Here is a 16155-nt window from a genome sequence, read left to right on the forward strand (position 1 = left end):
TCCCCATGCCTTGGCTGGGTGGTAGGGACGGGCATGGGTTATCCGACGCGGGGGGTGGGGGTGTCTGGTAAGATACCTAGATGCCCTTGCTTAGTAGTAAACCAAGCTGACTTGTAAATATGAATGAATGCAACGCACTCCTGTTCCAGGCCCATGGTTGGGTCGGCTGGGAGGGCCTGGGACTTTGGATCACCCTACTAATCATCTAGTTGCTAACGTCTAGCTGCCGGACAGCCTGCGGGCTGTCCACCCTGCCCTGGTAGGGTGGCTGGGACGGGCACGGGATAATGGACAACAGCAACACAACTTACTGGTAAGTAAATGAAATCTTATGTAGTACTAAGATATGGCTGACCTGTCTCTCGGACTCCATACACGCTGGCCTCCTGCTTAGGCCTAGGCTGGGCGGTTGGGACGGGCCTGGGCAAACCGACCACTTTATTAACTATCTAGCTACTAATGCTTAGGCTTCGGACCCTTCGGACTGTGCTCCATGCCTTGGTTGGGTGGCTGGGACGGGCATGGGTATTAGACATAAAGGGATCACTACAGTGGTAAGTAATTACAGTCCTCTGTCGTCCCTGAACAGGAGAGCTAACTGATACTTTGACAGCACTTAAACACACAAGCCTCACTTCTAGGCCCCAAGGTTGGGCGGTTGGGCGGGCCTGGGAAACGGACAATGTCCTTTACTTGACACTGTCCAATCATAGTAGGTGGTTGTTCTCACTGTTTGGATGATCAGTGGCTAATGGAAACATCTGGCGCTACATACATTTATCTATTGACTTGGCCTTGGTTGGGTGGTTGGGATGGGCCTGGTTCGCATCTACCTCCATCTACCTCCCTCTACTGCCACCTACCACCATCGACTGCCACCTACCTCCCTCTACTGCCATCTACCACCATCGACTGTAATCTACCACCATCGACTGCCATCTACCACAATTGACTGCCATCTAACATGTCATTTATAGCTCTGGCTAGGTGATTAGGACGGGCATAGGTAAGACCTACTGCTATGCACCCACTTGTACAGCATCTACGTGATCTACTCTGCCATCTAGCCCCATCTACTCTGCCATCTACTCTGCCATTTATAGCTATTTACAGCTCTGGTTGGGTGATCGGGATGGGCTTGGGATAATATATTCTTATTTATCTGGCACATGCTTCCGGTCTACTGACACCTAGTGCGGCATACTCACCATCCACTCACCGTCTAGGACACAGCATACTACACCATTTAACCATGCCCCGGTTGGGTGGTTGGGACGGGCATGGGTTACCAGACGCTGGGGGCGGCGTTTGGGTGAGTCTTCTAATACTGACATGATGTGCGCCAACTTACTGATGGATAGTTTACTCGACAATACACATGCCCCGGTTGGGTGGCTGGGACGGGCATGGGTTATTGGACCTGGGGCGACCCCAGGGTAAGTCTCCTAATACCAACGCTGTGCGTCCACTTACTGATAGATAGTCCACTCAACGCCTATTCTGCTACGTACATGACCAGACGCGACAACAGTACAGCAGTGAGTATCTTCCTCCATCATCTCATGTCCATACACTGACTTCAAAAATAGGACGACTTTTTCCAGTAGCCACCCAGTGGTGAACTTCCAGGATTTAAGTCATCTCTGCCCTGCCAGAGCTTGACCGCTCTCTAGCCCTAACCCGCTCGACATCCCCCTTATTATCGACCTTTCTTAGCTAGGTTTCCTAGATAGCTGCCCTTCTTCCCCTTATCGTCAGCGTTACAGCGACCTCGAAACCCCTTTCGTTCGTCTGTTTCGCCTTGACTCCTATCTTCTACTCATCAACATCCCCCCTCCTACCTGACGACCTTGGCGCTGGCGGGTGGTTGGGATGGGCCTGGGAGACATTATCTATATCTATCTTCCTAGCTAGCCTCCTTAGCTAGTTTCCCTAGCTAGTTGCCCCCTTCTTTCTTTTGTCCCCAGCGTGTCAGCGACCTCGATACCCCTTTTGTTTGGTTTGCTTCGCCTCCGCCCTTTCCTACTAACTACACTACCACGACTCCGACAGCCTCATTACCTCAGACCCTGGCGGGTGGTTGGGACGGGCTTGGGACACTTACATAGCTTCTCATCCCTCTTCTGTCTTTGGCGACTCTACCTCGACTCTACCTCGACTTTACCTCGACTTTACTACGACTCTACTACGACTCTACTACGACTCTACCTCGACTCTACCTCAACTTCTCCACGCTATCCTCTACATATTCACCTTTACCCTGGTGGGTGGTTGCGACGGGCTTGGATCACATCGTCTTACTCTTCTCTCCCTTCCACACCTACATCCTAACAGCAGAAACTCCTCTCCTATCTATCTTCGTTGGCCCTGGCGGGTGGTCGGGACGGGCCTGGGACAAGGTAAGCTTTCTTTTATCTTCTTCAACCTGTGTGACACTATGTCACTTCCCTTCGATCATCACTCAGTCTAGGTATTCGGCATCTCTTCTCTCCAAAGTACCATGCCTTGGTTGGGTGGCAGGGACGGGCATGGGTTATCAGCATCGGGGGCAAGGGACCCCGGTAAGTCTATATACCAAGCCAGTTAATAAGAGCTTGCTAACAGCGAACAATATCATGGCGGTGTTAGGGCTTGCGGATTATAGGGGCCAATGGTGAGGCCGGTAAGTTCCCCAGTCACTTCTACTTTTATTTATTCGACAGTTAACTAACTGTCTGCATGTCGTACAGGTGGTGGAAATGGAAATAGGCCTTTTGGTAAGATCTTTCGCAATTGCAGATGCTGCGGTTGTTCTGGTTCTGACTTGCTGCTACTTGATGCCAGCACTTAGGACTGGGGGCCATCCATCTCACATCCTGGAAGAAGGGGGACAGAAGGTTTCATAGCTTGGTAGATAACAATGCTGAAACATAGGTTGACGATGTGCAAGAGTAGAATAAGAAATCAGGCGTTTCTCCTTGCTCTTATCGTGATTGATACATGAACGGCAAGGAGCAGCATCGTCTGTCAGACTTGCCTTGGCCATTAACCCTTTAAAATAGACTCCGACCGAATGAAGTTGGTTCCAGCTGCGATATTGAAGATGTTGGTGCAGTGAGTCACGGATGATCAGATCGCGACCCCGCAGTTGACGTTGCTGTACACCAAATGCTTTTCTTCTCTTCTCTTCTTCTTTGCAAGCACATTCTCTTCCCAATTCACTGTCCATATCATCACAATGGCCGAGACTGACGAATATCCTCTGCCACCATCGGGCGCGCAGGTTGACGATGAGCGAGAGGTGGAGGAATCAAAAAGGACCAAACTGTTAGTTTTGATCGGCTCTGGGATCCTCCAGCTGCCCATCTGGGGTACATCCATCCAGGTTACGCATGTCTGTGCCTGAATTGCATCCCTGCTCACGCTCTGACAGGCTTTGCAATGAGCTACGGTGTATTCCAGGAATACTACTCTGAGAACTGGACCTTCAAGGGAGACCGCAGCACCACTGGTGTAATTGGCACCACCGCCAACGGGGTCATGTACCTGTCCATGCCTTTTCTCTTCGCGTTGTTCACCAGACGATGGGCTCATCGCCGCCAGCTCGCAGCTCTTTGCGGAACCGTAATTGCCTGCGTCAGCTTCCTACTGTCCTCTTACAGCACAACCATCGGCCACCTGCTCGCCACTCAGGGCTTCACATCCGCACTGGGCTGTGCCCTCATCTATAGCCCAACCACGCTCTCCCTCGGCGAGTGGTACACAACCAGCAACCGCGCCGTAGCATACGGAATCGTTCTATCATGCAAGAACATCGTTGGCACCAGCCTCCCATTCATGCTGCGCGCTATGATCGACGCCTACGGCTACCGAACCACCCTACAAGCCTGGACCGCGATTGTTGGCGGGACAAGCATTCTCGCTATTCTCATGATCCCAACCCACCCCTCGAAACTCTCCATCCCTCGAACCCGTGCTCGCAGAATCCCCTGGAACTTCCTCAAACACCGGTCCATCTACTTCTACAGCATCGCCATCATCTTCCAAAGCTCGGGCTATGGTATCCCGCAGACATACCTGAGCACCTACGCGCGGGACATCGCCTTGCTATCGCAGACCTCAGGCACACTCATGCTGGCCGTCTTCAACGCACCGGGGATCATCGCCTCGTCCTTCTTCGGCTGGCTGAGCGATAATCGGAAAATCCCTCTTTCAGCGTCCGCCGTATCCGCCATCCCCCCCATCTGCTGCGCTCTCGCCACGTTCCTCTTCTGGGGCCTGACAACCGAGGGCGCAATCGGGCTCCTCGTGGTATTCTCTATGACGTTTGGGTTCTTCTCTGGTGGTTACAGTGCTACGTGGGGCGGCATGCTTAAGCAGATGGAGCACGAGTCCGCTGAACGGAATGAGGCCGTCGACCCTGGGATGCTCTATGGTCTGTTGAACGGGGTTAGGGGGATCGGGTATGCAAGCGGGGGGTTTGCTGGCGTGAAATTGCTCCAGGCTGGGACTATATCGTCGGCTAGTCAGCGCTTTGCGTACGGGTCTTCGCATGGACCTCTTATTCTCTTTACGGGGCTTTCTTCGCTTCTGGGCGGTTGGGTTGTTCTGTGGAAGTGGAGTCCGAAGAGACTCTTGTTGTTGGTATCAGGCGGTTAAGCTTTGTATTGTACTAGTGCCGCTATGCAATTGGCATTTGCGACTTAGTATCGCCAGTTACGTGATCGCTTGCGTGATGGTGCGAGTTCTGCCATCATCCGTAGATCGGATGAGCAATACATACCTGCATGGTCATGGAGCCCGTGAAGAACACCCCACGGCGTCGCCTTTTTTTATAAACTGGCCACCTCGTCTCGATAAATTCTATCTTCTACAAATAACGCCATGGCAACACCAGACCCCGTCCACTTCTTCGATCTCTACTCCGACCTCCCAGGTCCGCAATCAACCCCGCAACCAGCCCATCACATCCCATCAGAAGCTAATACAATAGGTATCCTGCTATACGTATAATCAGGCCCCTCCAAATCATGGTCCCCCAACACCCTTAAAATCCGAGCAGTCCTCAATTACAAAAAGGTCCCCTACACCCAAAGCTTCCTCTCCTTCCCAGACATCAAATCCCTCTTCCAAATCCTCGACCTCCCACCCAACAACGACCAGGCATTCGCATACACCCTACCCGTAATACTCAGCAACAAGGCGTCGGCCGCGGCCCAGAACCCGCACGGCGCGATAAAGGACTCGCTCCCAATCGCACTGCACCTTGAGAAAGCGTTCCCGTTCCCATCGATCCTCCCATCCGGCGACGCTAGCTACGCCCTCCTCGTCGCTGTGGACCGGATCATGGATCTTATATACCCGGCGTTCTGGAGACTAATCCCGCCGCTTGTTGTCGGCCATCTGGATACCCGTGGGCAGGAGTACTTCCATGAATCACGGAAAAATTTCCTGGGGGGTCTTCCTCTCCCCGATGTGCGGCGCGCAGCACTGGAAGACTTTGATGAACTATGGAAGGTAATTGAGACGGAGTCTGCGTCGCTTATCAAGATCCTGAAAGGGAGGGAGGGACCCTTTTTTGAAGGGGAGAAGCCTGGTCTTGCGGATTTCTGGCTCGTTAGTCTTTGGGCTTTTGTGGAGCGCTTTGATAAAGAGCTTTTTGGGAAGATTGTGGCGCTGGGGGATGGGGAGTTTGGGAGGCTTTATGATGCTGCCAGGCCTTGGTTGGAGGGGCAGGGGGTTGATAAGGAGTGGGTGGTCCCTCCTGCTGCAAGCTCGTAAGGATATGGCTATGAGCTAGGGTGTTCAGGTTGTTTGTCGATATCAATTTCGTGTACCTCTATAGTCAGTAGTTATAGTATCTGTACGGATACACTGCGCTCGGCACCTCCATCATGACCTTTTCATGAATCAATCCCGCAGGCGTGGTAGGTCCCAACGGGACAGGGTATTTCTGTACTCTTGATAACAAAACGGATTGACCCATAGAATACCAATCTATTCTTCAATATACCATGAAGTTCCTAAGGAAGATCTCTTTTTATATTCCCTAGTGTCAGCCAGTCGCGCAAGTAAGGCCAAGAAACAGCGTCTACTACAGAAGCCACCTCACTGAGCGCCAATCCTCTTCAGGTAGGCATTCCACCCCTCCTCCCGATACCTCTTCGCAGCCTCCACCGGATCCTCGGCCTTGTATATTCCACGCCCCGCGATGATAAAGTCCGCCCCGCGCCCAACAGCCGACTCAGGCGTCTGATACTGCTGCCCCAACTTATCCCCCTTATCCGACAAATTCACCCCGGTCGTAAAGACAACAAAGTCCTCGCTATCTTCCTTCGCCTCGGCCTGGACATCCGAAAGCGCCTTCGTGCTCACAAACCCCATCACAAACCCCTTATGCCGGCGCGCATACTCAACCGACCGCTCCGTGTAGGTCCCCGTAGCTAGGGATCCCTTGCTCGTCATCTCAGCAAGGATAAGCAGGCCGCGCTCACTTGCATTCTCGAACCCGGGGCTCTGGGTAGTTTGTGCGAGGGCCTCGACGATCCCCTCACCGGGTAGGATTGCGCAGTTGATGATGTGTGCCCATTCGCTGATGCGCAGGGCGCCGCCGTGGTATTGCTTCTGGACTGTGTTTCCGATGTCGATGAATTTGCGGTCTTCGAAAATTAGGAAGTTGTGCTTTGTTGCGAGGGATTGGAGGCTTGAGAGTGTGGAGGGGGTGAGATCGTCGAGGATGTCGATGTGGGTTTTGAGGACGGCGATGTAGGGGCCCAGGCCTGGTGTGGAATTTTATAAAGATTAGTGGAATGGATCGGATCCAGTTTGGGAATTATTCAGGGTGAGGTACGGTCTGCGAGATCCAGCAGCTCGGCGGTTGTGGTTACGTCTGCGGAGACGGTGACATTGGTCTTCTTCGCTTCAGCGATGGAGAAGAGTTTCGCGGTGAGGGGGTTGGGATGGTTAGTTGCGCGAGTTGCGTAGGGAAGGTGGGATTTGGACGACATGGTGGCGGAGGTACTTTAGGCCAATTGAATTATATTGAGGGTTCCTGAAGTCAAAGTGGGATGTAGATACAGAGAAAAAAGTCACCCCCACCAACCGCGGTGGAACTCTTGCTCCGGCCCGATAAGATAGCAGTCAGCTGCCTACATACCGCACTACCCCAGGCCAAGAGCTCGACTATGAGACAAAAACCACTCTCCGTATCTTCCTTCCAACTCTCCTATCTGAATAGGCGAACCATATCCACGCATAAATTACATCAAATCCCTCGCAACGCCGAAAACGCTCAATCCCCAGAGACCCGCCTGCATGAACCAGAACAAGCTGCCATTGTATCTTCCACTTCCTTGCGGCTTATCTGTGTAAACGTATCCGTGCAGGAACAGAATACGGAAAACCGCCCAGGCGGCGCCTAACCCAGCAGCCAACTCTGGGTATTTCACACCTGCGACCAGGATCGAGAGCATGGTTTGCGGCGCGTTCTCGAGGAAGTTGGCGTGGGCGCGCTGGGCACAGTTGAATTTATGGGCCTTGGGCTATATTCCAGACGAGAGACGTTAGTGTCTTGTTCTGCAGAAAGGGAAGTAGATAAGGGTTGTTGCGCAGACGTACGTTGGATTTACATTGCTCGACGGTAGCGTAGGTGTGAGGATACGGGACTCCAGCGGCTTTGCGGAAACTGCCGACAACCACGCCGTGCAGGAAACCGAGGACCGGGATCGCACCGAGAGAAACGGCGATGGAATATCTAGAGATAATTACGAGATTAGCATCGCGTAGATTTCATTGGTTCTGTGGATGGCTGGAGGCCTGGAAACCGCAGCCGAGTGTGTGACAGGGTCATTTTCATACCCGTAGTTTGCGGGAATGTCGATCGCGACCATTGTGACAACCTGGCGAATGGGATTTGATAGAAATAATCAAATTAAGTCGGATTAAAATGCTTGAAATTCGTATTGGGTTGAAGCTATGGCGTGACAGATGCGATCGTATGGAGGTTATATAGTTGATGTTCGCTCGGGAGGCGGACCAAACAGTCCCTCCGGGTCTTGGGGGCAGCCGGGTTCCGGGGTTTAGGCTGCTCGGCCATACGTCTGCTTTCCATCCGAAATTACATTCATGAGCTCCCTTGGGGCCAATTATCAATTGCTCGCTAATCAAAAACAAGGTCTAAGATCTGCGTCTTGAATGGGCGGCGTTTTGTCCGACCACCGCAAAAAAGTATACTTGTCCTCAACGACTGCTTCGATTCTCTTCGATCAATATCTAGCTTAATTTTCATGGTAGATGACAACTCGTATACTGCCTATTCCAAAAACCCTACAGATTGTGTCCTACTGACACTGCCATATTTCGCCTGCCATGCGAAGAAGTACAAAAGCGCCGCAAAGGGCTGTCCAACGACGCAAAAAGTCACCCAGAAAAACGAATTACCAATTGCCTTGCCAAGAGGGCTTTTGAGCTTCTCGAAAGGAGCTGTTAGAAGAATCAATGGTAATTGGAACAACATCGCCATGAATGCAACTCCTAGTCGTCGTTAGAAAAAAGCCCACGAGGTTTTGTGGCAGCAAACATACCGATCAGATTGTGTGTGGGTACCCCAACAAGAATCTCGTGCAGCACGGCGGAAACTGCAAAGACTACAGTGCCAGCCAAGGTTGGGCTCCAGCCTCGTGTGACGAGCGGCATATACACATGCCGTTTCATGAAGGTATAAACAGGTCGATTCCAGGATCGCCAATACACGCCGAAACTCGGACTGTTCCACCAGTCTGTATAGAACTCCCGGTCTCCGAACCGCATTATCTCTGCCAGTCCATTCAGAAAAGACTGAAAGAGGGCATAAAACCCGGCAAGCCAGATCACAAGGGAAATCGTCGAGAGCTTCAACCCTCGCTCCAGAATAGACCCGACGTGTAAGACTGCGATTTTCTCAGTCGAATTGCGCAAAAGCGGTGCGGCGTACTGCGCAGAAAGCAGCCAGATGACCATCGCCAGACCGACGAACTCGAATAAACGCTTGCCCACAAATGACCAACGGATGCGGGGCGTCCGTGGGTAAACGGGCTGGTAAACCAACGTCGGAGCCAGTAGAAAATAGAAGAGATTTCCGAGAGTGATGTTACGGGGATACGGACAAGAGCGATAGAGTTCCGGGATAGCAAAGTCTGTCGATGGAGAACCGAGCATGGCGCGGCGTAAATCGCGGTTCGTCAATGCATAGGAGTACGACTTGAGCGACACAACAATCACCTGGATCTCACAGAGAGTACCAATGCCAGGATGATTGATGTAATAAAAGATAGCATAGCTCGTGGCAGCTAGGCCAAAAAAACTGATAATAGAATGTAGTAACGCGATGAAGAACCAAGTCCTCTTAGTTTCACGCAATATTTCGGTACTGTCTTCTTTCTTTGCTCGACCGATAACGCGCACAGCATGCCCTGATGCTGCCGATTCGATGAAGTATGAGCATAGCAACTGGCAAGGCACCAGCGCAAAGAGGATTGCCCCGATAACAACGTCTTGCTTGCGGTAGTCGTGACATTTGATGCAGATCAAAACACCATACTATAAACACGTTAGATGAGTGCAGCAATTGCGTCATAGTTGAAGGCTCGCACCTTGAGGAAGTTTTCGATTACTAGCCGAAGATTCATGGCCACTTCAAGCGTGAATCAGCAGGAAATATCACGCCAATAACAGAAACAGTAACCTTACCCAATACAACAATCGTGAGGTTCCGAAAGCCAATAAAGCTCGTGGCCTGCGTCGAATCGCGGCTAAGGCATGAGTGTTGGACTTTCGAATGAATAGCTACAACATGTCGATACGTAGCCGTCTTCTTCATGGCCCGGTGATTTGAACCGTTTTCTGAGGGCGAAGAACCGTTAGAAGAGTTGGTATGGTTGTTACTGCGAGTGCCGTTGGTGGCCGAAGAGCCTTCGACAGCGACCATCTTGCTCTCTAAATGAATTAAATAAGAGGTAGTTAAAAGTATATGAGGAAAGTGAAAATGACGAATATGTCGTGACAGAATTACCAGGTGTCTGCCAACGAGGTAATACGAAAGCGCAGGTATCCCTACGCTGAGCACCTAGCCCTGTGGGATGATGCGGGGATACGATAGGAGCGTCAGATAAGGATATCAATCGGCAGCTGGCCACAGGCCGGTCAATTCATGACAAGAAACGGGCCAGTGCGCGAGTGTAGAGTGTAGACAGTTGGCAAGAGCAGAGACAGAGGATGACGAGAACAAGGAGACCCAGGACAGCGCGGCGGGGTTATCATTTATCAAGGTTTCTCATATTGTCACGAAGGTTGAGCATAGGCCTCGACCGGTGGGCTAAGAGACAGGGGAGGAGAGCCGTTGTTCCACCTGCATGCTGCTGCTAGCTTGAAAATGGGGACTCCAGCGACTGAGAGGCTGAGCGTCTTGCAAGGTTGGAGACCTTGGTTGGACCTGTCGCGGGCTAAAGTAGTGTTGGCGGCAGCTCTGGCCCGGCCCAATGATCATTCTTCCGCGTCGCTGTTTCACGTCTCGGCTTCCGTTGTGACGCTGTCAATAATCTACCCACTTTATCCACAACATCGCAAAGAGAGTCGGATAATTCTGTATTTCTTGTTGTCGAGCATCCATCCACGTCTGTGTCGTCTGCGTCGAATAAGCCTTGTCGCCGCGCTAGCTTTCTCCGCCTTTACCCCTGTCATGGTCGCAGAATTCGCCTGTTGCTTTGTCTGCTAGCTAAGGTCAACCCATCGCGATGGCTTTTTACGACGACTCTGGGAATGATGCGCAGCCGTTTGGGAGGGGACAGGGCGGAATTCAAGGACCTCGTCGACCCAGTACGTTTGTCGAAGTCGTCCTCTCTCCCGCACGCAGCTTCAGCTAACGGCTCACAGGACTGGTCACCGACTATGGTTCCTCAATGGTACAATGGATGCGCCATCGGCGACCGAAATACAGAGGCGGCTATCGGATGGAGAAAGAGAGGCCGAGTGCCAGCTATGTGGTGGATGTAAGTGAATATCAAGCACTGTCGGGCAGCTGCAGGTCTAATAGTTTTTGCTATCGCAGATGCTCCCTCCCATGGCACGAGTACACTCACCGGTGGATACGATCCCTGTACGACATTTACACCAGTCTATCGGAAAGTCGAAGAAGCCGATCACGGTCGTCAGATGGACGCCGGAGGGGAGGCGCCTGTTAACCGGTGGACATACTGGAGAATTTATGCTATGGAATGGCACGGCGTTCAACTTCGAAACGGTTATGGATGTAGGTCGATGTATCCTCGATAGTCGGCAACTCAAAACTGATGAATCTAGGCACACTACGATCAATTGCAAGCTGGAGTTACATCATTGGCGTGGTCGCATAGCAATGACTGGTTGATTTCTGGAGGACAAAAGGGTGATGTGAAATATTGGAGGCCGAATTTCAACAACGTTGAGACGATAGATGACGCACACCACGACGCTGTACGAGACCTAGCTTGGTCGCCCAGCGATACAAAATTCCTGTCGGCTTCCGACGACACGACGCTTAAGATCTACGATTTCACGACGAGAACATGCGACAGCGTCTTGACCGGCCATAACTGGGATGTCAAATCATGCGACTGGCATCCGACAAAGGGGCTGCTTGCCTCCGGCTCGAAAGACCATCAAGTCAAATTCTGGGACCCTCGCACCACCCGCTGCTTGACGACACTTCACAGCCATAAAAATACCGTGACCGCTACCAGGTTCTCGCGGGTTAATAGCAACCTTCTTGCAACATCGTCGCGCGACCAGACCGCACGGGTTTTTGATCTCCGTATGATGCGCGACATTTGCATTCTCCGTGGTCACGAAAAACCGATATCTACGCTTACATGGCATCCGGTCCACTGCTCTCTTATTTCAACAGGAAGCGAAGATGGGTCATTATATCATTACTTGCTTGACGAGCCCAACCTCCCCGCCGGCCAAATGCCTACCGTCGCACCTTATGATAGCTTGGATCCAGCCAATACGCCGGCCCAGGTAATTTACCCAGCTCACCGGGTACAATATGCTCACGCCGCGACTATTTGGACTCTAGACTGGCATCCTCTAGGTCATATTCTTGCTTCGGGATCGAAAGACAATTTCACCCGATTCTGGTCTCGTGCTCGACCAGGAGAGACAACCTACTTGAAGGATAGATTCCACATTGGAGAGGAGGCCGCTGAAGCCCAGGGAACATGGAACCGCAACTTTGGAAAACGACAAATGCGCGAGGAAGAAGAACAGGAACTACAGGATGAAGAAGATAGCTTGGTTGATCAAAGGAAATCCGCCGGGACAGGTCTTCCCGGCATACAGAGTGCGCCTCAGCCGGATGGGCTGGGTTCATCTTTACTACCTGGCATAGGCGCGGCTCAACCTCCTCCTCCTCCACCAGGTTTGGCTGCTTCTATGGCGCAGCCTCCAGCAAATGCTTTCCCTCCAAACCCTGCGTTCCCTGCTTTTCCCTTTGCGCCTCCTTTCTCTGGGGCTCCTCCCGCATCGGGAACTCCGCCTATGAATGCGCCCAATGTCGACCTCGCGGAGCTCCAAAAGCAGCTTGCTGCGCAAGGAATCTCACTCCCGCCAGGTTTCCCTCACCATTTACCTCCAGTCTCGGCGCCAATGGGGGGCGGACTCCCTGGCTTACAGGGGGCGTTCCCTCCTGATAATAACAACTATGGCCGGTGATTCAAAACACTTATGTGTTATTCAATGCGTGAGGAATAGAGCGGCGCAACGGCGGGTAATATCTTCGGATAATAGTATGGCGAGGAATATGATCTTATCTTCGAATGTATCATACCATCTCGACACGTTTTGTTTGTTCCTAGTCGGAGCAGAGGTTGCATTTTCGGCGTCTTGTTTCTGATATATCATCCGTGCACAATCAGTTCCAGTTTCTGCCATAAATTTCCAAATTCTTACCATCGCACAGTCAGCTTTCATAATCCACCTGGTATCGGGAAACTCGACAGTATCAGAACCAGAAGATTGACGCCGCCCCAAATAATCGGAATCCACGTAGACATTCTAAAGTTCCCCGCTTCGTACACGGATCCTATTCTGCAATTCTTAGTACGTGGAGCTCATATTTGCATCAAGAACGAAAAATGAATCACAGCGAGACTTACACGCCTCCCACAATACTCCCCGCAAGAACCGCTTCAAGACCCCCGATGACGGCATATACAACAGGCACTGCTAAACAGATCTTCCAATTCCGACCTTGCATGACAAGCGCACAGGCAGCAACAGCCATATAGCAGCATATATAGAAAATCAAGGTCCAGTACAGTGTGAATCGCCAGATATCCCTGGTATGGTAGAGGTAGTAGGCGAAATTGCTGCGGCCGGGGAAAGGGTCGTAGAGTGACGGGAAACTAGGTGTCACGTAGTTAATCGGGACGCGATTATTCGCCATTTTCTCTGAGCGGGGCTAAAGCCGCCTGTCATTTGAGACGACAGAAAGGAACCGAGAGGTGTAGCATGATATCAATCATACAGCTGAAGAGTCGGAGCTGTTCTTGATCGACTGTCTGCCTGAGGCTGGAAGCTATGATGGGGAAGAGGCACGGGTGTTTGCATTGTTTGCTCATTTAGATAGTAACCTCGGCTGATCCGGCCTCCGCGGTAGTTGTCCGCTGATAGGTAGTCACTACAATCCATCGCTGTTCTCCCTTATGCCATCCACATTCGTCACCGTCGGGTGTGCTTCATAACATGGCGACAGAGCGCTCACTGGGCGCTTTACTGCGTTCTCTTCAATCTCCCTCCGACTCCCGAGATGGCTTAAGGTAACATCCACCATAAGCCCACTCGTCGGTCCACGGATGCGACTACTGACCTCTGTTTACCAGCTTGCTCCCGACCGCAACAACCCTCCTGGCGGTTCTCAAGAACCCGCTGAATATAACTCTACTCGCGTCGCAGCTACTGACATCTCCGGCAATATGGAATCAAGCCGTCGATCTCCACACCTGCCGGCGGATTATCAGCGTCTTCAACACGGCTGCCATGGCAATTCTTCAGAGCGAGGAATCGGAAGACCCGCGAATACCATTGGGCGGGCCGGGACCTAGAAAGCTGGATCGTGAGGAATGGGTCAAGGCGGTTGTCAGTGGTGCTGATGAGAAGTCGCCGCGGTGGAGGCATCTGCTTTTAATTGGCGGCGTTCTCCTGGGGTTTGAAGGCCAGGATAGACAGGGCCTGCCGTGGAACGTTCGAAAGAAGCTAGAAGCTGCTCTTGTTACGGCAGCGCAGCTCGCTTTGGAGGAACTGGATCCCCATGACGGCGTTGATGGTCGTTGCATCACTATGGTTCTGAACTATTCGTTTGAACTCCTATCGGACCTTGAGAGGAGCAGACTCGACTACGACCGGCTGTTGCCAGTCATGGTCCAGACGACATATTTCTCGCCGGAAGGGTTTGAAGGAGCATATTTCCTTGGCAGTGTCGACCAAGATGTCGTCCAAATGCCCTCAAAGCGATTTGCATGGCCACCACAGTCTACTACAGTTCAGCGAGTAATGGCCATCTCTTCAAGCCCTCTTATTTCGGCACTGGGCCCCCTTTCCAGACTGGTTGCTCATGCGGTCGAAAATGTCCGGGATCATAGGCTAGTTGCGCGGTCTGTCGACCAACTTGCAGACTTTGTTCGGACTTTGGCCGTGCAGTGGCGACAGAACAAGCTATCAGAGGTTGATAAGTCTGAAGAGGTTGAGTTTCTGGAACCTGATTCACTCAGAGAGACAATACCGGGCTTGTGGAAGCTTCTCCGCAATTGTCTGTATTCCGCGGTCATTATTCTTCGTGCCGTTTTTGGACGGGTAATTAACGACCGAGGACTGGCATCGGACAAGAGTGAGGATCTTATGCGCCACATAATTACCTCTATTTGCTGACTTTGTTTAGGTGCACCGTTCATCTCAATGCAAGCTCTCCACATCCTCCGCAATCTCTACTTCGTCTCCTCTCGAGTCGGCCCGAACTCCTCATCCCAACATACATTTGTAACATTGGCAGCCGTGGATATTCTGGCCCATTATCCTGCCTTGGCCGAGAATTTCCTCAAGAGCATCAAACCAACCGAGCTTGGCCACATTCCCGCTCATCCCCTTGATCGATGCCTTGATTTATTCTTCCTGAATACCTCAGAGCTTTTCACAACGGTCGTGTCGCCGAATTTCAGTGAAGATCTACTCATACAGGCCGCGATGCCCTACCTTGGAGCAGGCGGAAATAATCACCTTCTCCAAATATTTGAGGCTGCCCACAGTTTAGCCCTTGCTGTATTCGCCATTCCCAATAACGCGGCCGTGGCTGCGAAACATCTTCCGTTTTACATAGATAATCTCTTCGCTGTAAGTCATTTATCGTCATCCCACGTCTTTTTGAGAGACCCATGTTTATCGAGATTTTTCACAGGTTTTCCCCAACAACCTTTCCGGTCGCCAATTCCGCCTCGCCTTCAAGACAGTCCTCCAGGTCACTGCGCCTCCATCTCCCATCGCAAACCGCCAACCCCTCCTTCCTTCGGTACTTCTTGAAGTCCTCTACGACAGAGCCCTTAACAACTCCTCGACTGAACCACTCCCACCTTCCTCTCAGCCATCAAACTCGCCCGATCCAGACATGGCCAAGGAAGTCCCAGTCCTGCTCTCCGAGCAAGCAACCCTAACTCTCGCGCTCATCGACAGTCTATGCTTCCTCCGCGTCGAAGACCTAGAAGAGTGGCTCCCGCTAACTGCAAACTTAATAAATGCTATCTCTGCGCCAGAGATGCGGATGGCCTGTGTGGAGCGGTTCTGGGATACCTTGAGCAATGGGGAAATGGATGTCGACAGGGCGCATTACTGTGTTACATGGTGGAGTACAAAGGGTGGAAGAGAGATGATTTTGTTGGGGCTTGAGAATAATGCGGTTGCGCAGGCTGATGAACAGGCCGGGAGTCAGGGTGCTTATATGAGTGGGGCCGTTGGAGGAGTCGCTCCGGAGAGCAAACTCTAGAGTGTATATACTGTTGGACGCGTGGTTGTTTAGGAAGGCGTTTGGAGCGTTTGATACCACTGAGCTTTGGTGCGAGTACCCGTCACATTGATATAATGTGTTTCTATTGACACCGGGTCAATGCACATGCC

The 16155-nt window shown here is 51.8% G+C and overlaps 8 protein-coding genes across 8 annotated transcripts; 4 read left to right on the forward strand and 4 right to left on the reverse strand.

Annotated features, from left to right (window-relative positions):
- Window positions 1–3217: 3217 nt before the first annotated feature.
- On the forward strand, window positions 3218–4638 carry ASPSYDRAFT_89571 (uncharacterized protein; the record flags this gene model as incomplete). Its single annotated transcript, XM_040852189.1, has 2 exons — window positions 3218–3350; window positions 3413–4638. The coding sequence occupies 2 exons, from the start codon at window positions 3218–3220 to the stop codon at window positions 4636–4638; spliced, it is 1359 nt and encodes a 452-aa protein (XP_040702651.1).
- Window positions 4639–4863: 225 nt separating this feature from the next.
- ASPSYDRAFT_58054 (uncharacterized protein) lies at window positions 4864–5760 on the forward strand (the record flags this gene model as incomplete). Its single annotated transcript, XM_040849471.1, has 2 exons — window positions 4864–4915; window positions 4997–5760. The coding sequence occupies 2 exons, from the start codon at window positions 4864–4866 to the stop codon at window positions 5758–5760; spliced, it is 816 nt and encodes a 271-aa protein (XP_040702652.1).
- A 327-nt stretch (window positions 5761–6087) lies between these two features.
- On the reverse strand, window positions 6088–6986 carry pyrG (orotidine-5'-phosphate decarboxylase pyrG; the record flags this gene model as incomplete). Its single annotated transcript, XM_040842143.1, has 2 exons — window positions 6088–6758; window positions 6830–6986. 2 exons carry the CDS (start codon window positions 6984–6986, stop codon window positions 6088–6090), a joined length of 828 nt encoding a protein of 275 aa, XP_040702653.1.
- Window positions 6987–7238: 252 nt separating this feature from the next.
- On the reverse strand, window positions 7239–7868 carry ASPSYDRAFT_89574 (MAPEG family protein; the record flags this gene model as incomplete). Its single annotated transcript, XM_040852190.1, has 3 exons — window positions 7239–7520; window positions 7597–7732; window positions 7837–7868. 3 exons carry the CDS (start codon window positions 7866–7868, stop codon window positions 7239–7241), a joined length of 450 nt encoding a protein of 149 aa, XP_040702654.1.
- Window positions 7869–8290: 422 nt separating this feature from the next.
- ASPSYDRAFT_58057 (putative diacylglycerol O-acyltransferase (DgaT)) lies at window positions 8291–9835 on the reverse strand (the record flags this gene model as incomplete). The annotated part of the gene is made up of 4 exons (XM_040849472.1): window positions 8291–8511; window positions 8562–9555; window positions 9609–9649; window positions 9706–9835. 4 exons carry the CDS (start codon window positions 9833–9835, stop codon window positions 8291–8293), a joined length of 1386 nt encoding a protein of 461 aa, XP_040702655.1.
- Window positions 9836–10748: 913 nt separating this feature from the next.
- Window positions 10749–12705, forward strand: ASPSYDRAFT_31486 (WD40 repeat domain-containing protein; the record flags this gene model as incomplete). Its single annotated transcript, XM_040844880.1, has 4 exons — window positions 10749–10830; window positions 10888–11003; window positions 11063–11263; window positions 11314–12705. The coding sequence occupies 4 exons, from the start codon at window positions 10749–10751 to the stop codon at window positions 12703–12705; spliced, it is 1791 nt and encodes a 596-aa protein (XP_040702656.1).
- A 126-nt stretch (window positions 12706–12831) lies between these two features.
- ASPSYDRAFT_45256 (uncharacterized protein) lies at window positions 12832–13771 on the reverse strand. The gene is made up of 2 exons (XM_040847004.1): window positions 13149–13771; window positions 12832–13080 (listed from the first exon to the last, which is right to left on the reverse strand). Exons 1-2 carry the CDS (start codon window positions 13436–13438, stop codon window positions 12960–12962), a joined length of 411 nt encoding a protein of 136 aa, XP_040702657.1. The 5' UTR covers window positions 13439–13771; the 3' UTR covers window positions 12832–12959.
- Window positions 13738–16024, forward strand: pex8 (putative peroxisomal membrane protein Pex17; the record flags this gene model as incomplete). Its single annotated transcript, XM_040852191.1, has 4 exons — window positions 13738–13811; window positions 13875–14878; window positions 14930–15378; window positions 15443–16024. 4 exons carry the CDS (start codon window positions 13738–13740, stop codon window positions 16022–16024), a joined length of 2109 nt encoding a protein of 702 aa, XP_040702658.1.
- Window positions 16025–16155: the final 131 nt, after the last annotated feature.

This window comes from Aspergillus sydowii (assembly GCF_001890705.1).
Source record: "Aspergillus sydowii CBS 593.65 unplaced genomic scaffold ASPSYscaffold_5, whole genome shotgun sequence".
In the NCBI taxonomy this organism is placed as follows: Eukaryota; Fungi; Ascomycota; class Eurotiomycetes; order Eurotiales; family Aspergillaceae; genus Aspergillus; species Aspergillus sydowii.

Bases quoted from the DNA above. Each gene is read 5' to 3' on its own strand.
- ASPSYDRAFT_45256 (XM_040847004.1), bottom strand. From the start codon at position 13,438: ATGGCGAATAATCGCGTCCCGATTAACTACGTGACACCTAGTTTCCCG. The intron at 13,081-13,148 runs GTAAGTCTCGCT...TAAGAATTGCAG, and splicing joins GGGAGTATTGTGGGAGGCGT to AATAGGATCCGTGTACGAAG.